Genomic DNA, 9,603 nt, shown 5'->3' with positions numbered 1-9,603 from the left:
TATTATTATTATTATTATTATTATTATTATTATTATTATTATTATTATTATTATTATTTTAAAAAGATGCTTTAGGCATCTTTTCAGTCAGTTTTAGACATGACTTTTTGTTGAACAAAAATATTCTATTTTTGGTATAACAGACAGGGCTTTTTTTGTCATAGAACGCCCAGAACGGAGTTCCGGCACCTTTTTTGGATGGAACCTTGTAGGGTAGGCAAGGTGGGTTGTATGACACGTGTGAGTTCCAGCACCTTTAACAGATGTAATTATATAACATTTTCCAATCTAATTCAGCCATTACAGTCAGAATATTTCCATTTGATCTAAAATCAAGTGAAAAAAAATTGCAGTGGCTACATTTCTTAAATGAAATCATCAGTACAGGAACTAGTAATGCGAATTCATCCTTTTCTCCATCTGAAAGATGAAAAGATTCTGCTTTTAAAATAGGCCATTGCAAAGTATACAAAAGCCACAAGGGCCCTGTAATAGAATCCACAGCTTGATATTTGTTTGAGTCTTTTACAGATATAATTTAGTAAAACACATTGATAGATACACTCTAAATAAGTCCTCTGAGGTTGTTTATTTTCTTACATTTGGGGGGGTTCATCTCTTCAGTTCCAGCCTTATTTTCATCATTCTCACCATTAATCTGAATTATCTGACACAGGATTGTAAGAAATTAATTCTGTGTATCTGAGAAAATGTATACATGTTTTAGGATGGGTGGCTTAATAAGAATTTCTGTAAAAATGCATAGATGCTTAATAGTCATTACAACAAATGAAATATATTTGCAATCAAACAATATTTTTATTTATTTAACCTGTATGGAATGGATGTTTCATCCCCTAACCAGAAAGCAGCTAATCCTTCACTTCAACCTAATATGGGATTTTTCCAGATGGAAGGCTACAAAATCCTAGAGTTACACACTAATTGCTTTTCCCCTGGATCCTACAAATGGAATTGCAATAGACTTTTCGCACAATGATTGATGTAGTGCTTAGTATGAATATCTATTGGGTATGCTCTGTCTACACCAGTGCAAGCAGGGAGAGGACAATTCCTTTTCTTCCTGCCTCCCTAATATCATTCCAGGCTTTACATCACAGTGGCTGGTGTTTTTTATATATTGTTTTGTCTAAAAGTGGACAGATAGATTTTTAAAGTGCCCTACTGCCCTTTTTCCATTGTCTCTTACTGTTCTGGATTGCAAAGTGAGCAATGTAGGGAGAAAATTCACAATTCAGCTCAGCAATTTCTTTGTTGTTACAAGACGCGAAGGCTTCCTGCTGTTCTCATCCAAGAGGATCAGAGAAATAACACAGCTCTGAACTAGCTATTCTTTTCCATCTTCTCTTGTCCAAAAACTCTGGCCTGTGAAAGTCACCAGAGATTAGGTTGCTATTTCAGATTTCTTCCTTTCATTGTTTGGGAAGCATTTGCACACCTGTGGTGGGGAAAAAAGGCCTTGCTGCCACCCATGCATCTCCCCATTTTGAGTGTACTAAATATTACATCTTTGCAAAGCATTTGAACGAGATGCTTTGTAAAGTGCAACAGTAGCACAAGCAAAGCACCCATCTTTGAATCATGGAAGCAGCTATGTCTTTTTCAGACTCAAGTGGCTGTTTCAAAAGCTCTTCACAACTGTCTCCACAGTATACATGTGTTGACATACACAATTCCTTTGTCACACAAGTATGCAGAGACAGCAGGAAGAAGCCTCCTAAGTAACTGTGCAAGCCTGGAAAAATGTGTGGCTGTCTTAGTAATCCAAGCAGAGGCTGAATTTCTTACATGTTTCAAAGTACCATTTTGAAAGGTTGTTCACATCCCTACTAAGAATTACAGGTAGACCTTGATTAACAACTACCTGTAAGCAACTATTAGGGCCACACTAAAAAAGTAGCTTTATGACTGGCCCTTAAAAGCATTGCAGTGTCCCACAATCATGTGATTAGGAGCTTCACAGACAGCTTCTGACACTCAATGGAGAATCTGGCAGTACGTTGTAAGCCTCGGTCATGTGATGTGCTTAATGTTTGTAGGCGATGGAATATGTTCCATTAACGACAGTAATGGAACTGATGTCGTAAGACAGGTAAGATCACATGATGTTTCACTTAATGCCCATGTCACCTAGTGGCCAAGTGCTAGTCCCAATTGTGGTTATTAATGAAGTCTACCTATATTAGCTCTAAATGTTTTAAATCTGATGCTTTGCTTGCATAATTCTATTCCGCTGGAATTTCAGATACATTTTTTAAAAAATCAAGTTACAAAGTCAAATTGTATAGTTCAGTTGCTAGCCAAGTGTAAAATTTAATGTTACTGCTAAGAACCAGAGCTGCTTCAAATCATCTAGATGCTTTAGTAAGCTGCTAAATTAGTGCATGCATAATTTAGAACTGGATAGTATTATGTTGTTGTTGCTGTTGTTATGCTGCCCAACTCCCTGTAATTCTGAGTAGTTAAAAGACATAAAAATTGCCTACGTGACACCCAGAAGTGCCAATGTCTATTGAGCATTTCCTTTGGTGCTACTAGACTCTCTCTTCACACGATTTTTTTCTGCTGGTTTCTGGTATCACATTTGCAAGGGAATTTTATTTTATTTTATTTGAAAAATTTTAAAAGATGGATGGCTACAGCCCAGTTCTTTGCTTAGAAATATGTTCACCAGACTAGGAAAAGAACAAATGTAAGCTGAGATAATTTGGAGCATCCTGCAGGAGGGAGGGAGAGATAGAGGGGCTGACAGGTAGCATCATCCTGAATCAGACCTTTCTTTACATCCCCATGGCTGTCATTCTGTGCATGCATGTCCTGAAACCAGCCATTTTGTGAAAGAGCCCTCAGGTTTTCAAAATTCCAGAAGGGCTCGCCATCTCAGAAAGTTTCAGGACGGATGGAAACTGATCAAGGAGAGAAGCAACTTAGAACTAAGGAGAAACTTCCTGACAGTTAGAACAATTAACCAGTGGAACAACCTGCCTCCAGAAGCGGTGAATGCTCCAACACTGGAAGTTTTTAAGAAGAGACTGGACATCCATTTGTCTGAAATGGTGTAGGGTTCCTGCCTGAGCAGGGGGTTGGACTCGATGACCTCCAAGGTCCCTTCCAACTTTATTATTATTATTATTATTATTATTATTATTATTATTATTATTATTATTATTATTATTATTATTATTATTATTATTATTATGTTTAACAGAAGTAAGAGGCAAATCTAGATAAGAGAATGAAATTATGTTGGCTTGCCAACACAACATTCCCCAAAGCAGGAATGAGGCTGAGCAAAAATAGTGATTGCATGCTATTCTCCATTTCCCTTTATAATTAAGGTTTTATAATTCGCAAAAAGGAAGAAACAGTGCTAGGAAAATCTAGGGGAACTGTAAGAAGTTGATTATATTATGTTCATGCATCACCTTTTGCATGTGAAATGTAGTTAAGGGCAATTTATATATCCAGGTACTAGCATGCTTGAATCTTCTATTTCCTAATTTATATTTGCTGCATTCTAGTGTAAAGAGAACCAAACCCTCAGTGTAATCATCAATCAGGCTTACTTCCAGATAAGCCTGATTGATAGATTTGGGGGCTTCATGAGATTTAATATAATTCCTTCTTTTAAAAGTATTTCTAAGCCTTTGATGTTTTATAGTGAGAAGATATCTTAGCACTTTTATGCTTTTTCTGAAAGGAGAAGCTTAATTAGTAGTGATATTGGATGATTATTTTTCAAGATACAAAGCAAAATTCTAAAGCAGTTTTGATAAATCAGTTTAGGAGTTAGAGCATCTGTTGGTATTTATTCTATATCTGTGTTATTAGAAAGGAACTGATGAAACTTTTTGCAGCTTTTTAGGCTCTTCCAAGCTAAAATGCCTAGTGGTAAGAACAACAATTGGGAATATGTTCAAGACATCAAAATAAAAAATTATTTCAGGCTGGACTCTATGTAAGGACTGACAAGACTGAGTACATGGTACTATAATGTGGTTTATGGATATTGGGCACGATTCTATGGCCCTGTGCTATTTAGTGCCATCAGATCAGGGAACGTGTGATGTTTTGGAATATTCAGAGTTACCCAAAGCAAAGTGCCTGAAAAGAAGATCAAGTCAAGCTAAGGGAAGAGATAAAATTGCAATTTAACAGGGTTATCCATACAATTACTATACAAAATGTGTTAACTTATTGTGCTGGGTCAAAGAAAATGTAAGGTTAGGCATGTCTCCTTGGGAATCTCCTTCACAAATTGGGCTCTCAGTTCTTTATGATATTTGGCCAACATGCAAGAATTCTGGGAATTGACGTTCTGAAAGCCACTTCTGAAAGACCAGAGATTCCCTATATTCAGTCTACACAGTCTTTAATACCAATCAACATATGGAGATTCCTTGATGCTAGGCCAAATTATCTCTGGTAAGAGATAGGCTGAACTAAATATATTTGTTTTTAAAAGTGAGAAAAATAGCAATTTTTATATAAAGCATTTGTTAGTATTAATATTTATCAATACAGTTAATATGGGTGTATGTTTTGGGATTTTATTCTACTGACCTTATAGTCTAAATGCATGGACTTTTTTTTTTCTTTTCCCTATTTCCTTGCCTGTTTAAAAGTTTTGGAGAAATCAAAACCAAAATGCTTTTTAAGTCTTTTTTTTTTTTTTTTTTGGTTGATGCTAATAAGTTCTCATCTCATTGTGGATTTTGGCTTTTTCCCCATGGATCACTACAATCGTGATTTTTTTTTCTCTTTTTTTCTCTTTCTATCTTTCCCTCCTTTCCTCCCATGCTGAAGCCTTTTATTTTTTTCAAAAGCATTGACCACCTTCTTACATGTCTTTTTCAGAGAATCACAGTGTGAAAGCAAATATATAATACAATAATCACAACTTGCTAAAACATTTGAAAGTTGCAAAGGAATGGTTTTTGCATTGTTTGCAGCTTCAGCAAATGAGCAATTTACACACACCACCTAGGTGGACTGCTCGCTGGCAGCAGAAGCAATGTGTAATTATTTTTTATTATACAGATAAATACTAATAAATCTGTGACTGGCACCTTCCTGAAGATAGGAAGAGAAGCTGTTAGCCGATGTAGTCTTTGTGTAAGGCTGTTTTAAAGTCATGGTACTTAGCTCTTCAAAGAATGATGTTCAGCAATGAAAGAAATACCTTCCTTTTTCAGTTGATTTCATAGGTGGATTTGACTCTTACGGCTATCAAGGCCCACAGAAGACGTCACATTTACAGCTACAACCAATGTATATGTAAGTATCTACATTTATGTTTTTCCATGGAATGCTGGAGACATACTAAAAAGCTAAAGAAAAATTACTCATTGTAATTCAAAGAAAATTATTCAGTGATACCTGAATAATGTTAGTTCACAATATACTCACAATAAATTATTTTTCTAGTACGCAGCATTTTTTCCTTTTGTCCTTTTGCTTGGCGTAAAGGCACTGAAAGATAGAATATAATGGTGACAGATTTGTTAGTCCAGTCAAACTTTGATTGTCTTTAATCAAATCTGCTTCATCAGGAAGAAATCAATGTGGCCATTGTACTGAAATCAACTGGCCTTCTTTATGGACAATCAGCTTACTACATTGTGTGAAGTGTTCTCCATTCCTTGCTCCTACTGTTGAGTTCAGCTTGTCCATATAGTGGTTGGAGAACATATGAATATGTATTTGTATGCAAGAGGATGTGACTATTTTGTGGTTCTGATAATGCAACAATCTCTAGGTTTAGGGGCTGAGTCAGTTTTATTGAAAGCAGCAGGCTGAGGAAGATCCAAGCCTTGATCAGTTTCTTGTCAGTAAGTAATAAAAATACTAAGCTAAGTAGTCCGAGTTTTGTTTTATTTTTTAAAAAAGATGTCAAGATGGCTATTCCTAAAACAATATAAGAACTAATCAGATCTAATTAAATCTATCAGATCATCAAAAACAAAACACACAGACATTGGAAATTAAAATGTTCACAACATACTAAAATTTTCCTCCTTCAAAAACTTCGCACAAGACCAAAATAAATCAATTTTGGATATATAAATAAATAAATAAATAAATCTTCATGTATGTACAGTGTCATATATGTATGAAATCCAGGGCTATTAGAAGGTATGATAGGAAGGAGAGAGATTGGGGAGCAAGGATATCTAAAGCTTGTCATGACCGTCACTTTGTGCCCTGCCTTCTCCAATATCACAGCAGTGACATTGAAAAGGCCAGGACTGCTGAAGTTTCAAAAGATTGGACTAGAACAGGGGTCTCCAAGCTTGGCAACTTTAAGACTTGTGGATTTCAACTCCCAGAACTCCTCAGCCAGCCAAGCTGGCTGAGGAATTCTGGGAGTTGAAGTCCATAAGTCTTAAAGTTGCCAAGGTTGGGGACCTCTGGACTAGAAGATAAGACTAGAGACCTCCAAGGTCCCTTCCAACTCTGTTATTCTGTTAAGAGGCCATGCTAATCACTTACGAATCCCAGATTTTAGAGGCATTGAATACAGTATCTCTGTGCCCAATGGTGGGATTCTAATATGTGAACAACCAGTTCTCTGTGTGGATGCCTCTTCCGGAAGTCTATTCTGGGCCTGGGCAACAAAAAATTAGCTACCAGTTCTGTCGAAGTGGTGCGAACCGGTTGAATACCACCACTGTCTGTGCCGTTTCCTTTCAGTATACAATGTTAGCATGGAATTGGTCTGCCTATTTAATAAGCTGCTTTCCAAAGATTAAATACTACATGTGACTTTTTTCTTAATGTTTTCAGCAGCTTCTGTGTTAGTAGTCATGAGAGCCGCAAATAGCAGCACATGGTCCTATCATGGCTGTGGCTGGGAAATTCTGTGGCTTTATCATAACGTTTTTCAGTTGCATGTGCCCAGAAAAATGTTTTACTCTCTCCTCTTTTGTTGTTGTTGAAATGTTATACAGGTCCTCATTTGTTTAGTGACCGTTCAAAGTTACAATGGCACTTTAAAAAGTGACTTATGACCATTTTTCACACTTACAATTGTAGCAGCAACCTCATGGTCACATGATCAAAATTCAGATGCTTGGCAATTGGTTCATATTTAGGACAGTTGCAGTGCTCCGGGGTCATGTGATCACCTCTTGCAACTTCTGACAAGCAAAGTCAATGGGGAAGCCAGATGCACTTAACAATCTTGTTACTAATTTAACAACTGCAGTGATTCACTAATTTAACAACTGCAGTGATTCCTCCGGCAGTAGCTGGGAGGATCCGGACAGCCTGGCAGTGGAGGCCTGGGCCTTGGCCCTGCTTTCCCCCGGCCTCGCTCCCAGGCTTTTGGCCCTGGAGGGTCCAGTTCTGGTCCTGTCCCGGCTTGGAAGATCTCGGCTTGGACTTGGTCTTTGGCCGTCGGAGGTCCGGTGCAGCCTGGAAGGCCCGGAAAATCATGCAGTGACTGTGCTTTCGGCTGTCAGAGGACCCGACACGATCTGGAAGATCTTGACCGTGTCCCCGCTCCGGATGGCGGAGGACCTGGCATACTCCGGTTCGAGAGCCTGGCGGATTGGTGTTTTGGATGGAGGACGAGTGTGATCTGGAGACCTGGAGGCTGGATGCTGGATGTTGGACTTGGTTGGGCTTTGACCTGGCTCACCAATTTTACCATCTTACCAACTCCACGAGGATTGTTTCCACCACCCCCCCTCACCCCTTTTTTGGTTTTTCACAGCCGGACTTGTTCCTACCGAATGATCCACAGGACGGTTCTGCTGGCTCTGCGTGACTCCCCCGCCGCGCAGACCTGGCCCAGTACACTCTCAAGGGCCCACCTTGATGAAGGGGTGTGGAGCCCCGAGAGGTGGTGTGCAGCAGTAATTAGTGGGAAAAAACCCAAATTGGTTAGGTTTTTAGTGGGGTGTTTTGAGAAATTTTTAGGGGGTGTGGGGGGGGGGTAGGGTGGGTAGGCCAACCCATGCCATGTCGGGGGGNGTAGAGGCTTTACCCGCGCTAAACCTCCAAGAAAGGACATCCCCTGCTATTACTTACACTGATACGGATCATGTGGGAAGGACAACTCCCAATAAGAACTCGGTGCTTGGAGTACATTCTAGTATAACCGGCCCAGTGACGAGATCGAAGAGTCGTGCACACGCCCTAATTAAACCTATAAAGGGACTTTCCCATTGACAAGCATTCTAAGCCCTGAAGATGTCAGCGGATGCCGACGAAAGCTAGGCACTTTTATTGATTTCTATGTATTTTAAAGGTTTTTAATATTCTTAAGAACTTTTATCTCTAAATTATTATTATTAAATTATTTATTCCCTGGTGCTCACGTCTATTGACTGACTTTGAACATATATATATATATATGAATAAATAAATAAATAAATAAATAAATAAATCTTCATGTATGTACAGTGTCATATATGTATGAAATCCAGGGCTATTAGAAGGTATGATAGGAAGGAGAGAGATTGGGGAGCAAGGATATCTAAAGCTTGTCATGACCGTCACTTTGTGCCCTGCCTTCTCCAATATCACAGCAGTGACATTGAAAAGGCCAGGACTGCTGAAGTTTCAAAAGATTGGACTAGAACAGGGGTCTCCAAGCTTGGCAACTTTAAGACTTGTGGATTTCAACTCCCAGAACTCCTCAGCCAGCCAAGCTGGCTGAGGAATTCTGGGAGTTGAAGTCCATAAGTCTTAAAGTTGCCAAGGTTGGGGACCTCTGGACTAGAAGATAAGACTAGAGACCTCCAAGGTCCTTTCCAACTCTGTTATTCTGTTAAGAGGCCATGCTAATCACTTAGGGAATCCCAGATTTTAGAGGCATTGAATACAGTATCTCTGTGCCCAATGGTGGGATTCTAATATGTGAACAACCGGTTCTCTGTGTGGATGCCTCTTCCGGAAGTCTATTCTGGGCCTGGGCAACAAAAAATTAGCTACCAGTTCTGCCGAAGTGGTGCGAACCGGTTGAATACCACCACTGTCTGTGCCGTTTCCTTTCAGTATACAATGTTAGCATGGAATTGGTCTGCCTATTTAATAAGCTGCTTTCCAAAGATTAAATACTACATGTGACTTTTTCTTAATGTTTTCAGCAGCTTCTGTGTTGGTAGTCAAGAGAGCCGCAAATAGTAGCACATGGTCCTATCATGGCTGTGGCTGGGAAATTCTGTGGCTTTATCATAAGGTTTTTCAGTTGCATGTGCCCAGAAAAATGTTTTACTCTCTCCTCTTTTGTTGTTGTTGAAATGTTATACAGGTCCTCATTTGTTTAGTGACCGTTCAAAGTTACAACGGCACTTTAAAAAGTGACTTATGACCATTTTTCACACTTACAATTGTAGCAGCAACCTCATGGTCACATGATCAACATTCAGATGCTTGGCAATTGGTTCATATTTAGGACAGTTGCAGTGCTCCGGGGTCATGTGATCACCTCTTGCAACTTCTGACAAGCAAAGTCAATGGGGAAGCCAGATGCACTTAACAATCTTGTTACTAATTTAACAACTGCAGTGATTCACTTAACAAAAAGGCAAAAAAAGTCATAAAATGGGGCAAAACTCATTTAACAACTGTCTC

At 38.9% G+C, this 9,603-nt stretch overlaps 1 protein-coding gene across 1 annotated transcript in view; it reads left to right on the top strand.

The window, feature by feature from the left end:
- The window catches only part of NKAIN2 (sodium/potassium transporting ATPase interacting 2), a 280,197-nt gene extending 274,398 nt beyond the window's left edge, over window positions 1-5,799 (top strand). The window contains exon 5 of the mRNA XM_015821631.1: window positions 5,217-5,799. Within this exon, the coding sequence (XP_015677117.1) occupies window positions 5,217-5,302 (86 nt within the window). The 3' untranslated portion in view covers window positions 5,303-5,799. The remainder of the gene's footprint in view (window positions 1-5,216) is intronic.
- The last annotated feature ends 3,804 nt before the right edge of the window (window positions 5,800-9,603 follow it).

The sequence above is a fragment of the Protobothrops mucrosquamatus genome, unplaced genomic scaffold, assembly GCF_001527695.2.
Source record: "Protobothrops mucrosquamatus isolate PMUCROS unplaced genomic scaffold, P.Mucros_1.0 scaffold1368, whole genome shotgun sequence".
NCBI lineage: Eukaryota > Metazoa > Chordata > Lepidosauria > Squamata > Viperidae > Protobothrops > Protobothrops mucrosquamatus.
The sequence above is the reverse complement of the archived record's forward strand: the minus strand, read 5'-3'. Positions and strand labels throughout refer to the sequence as shown.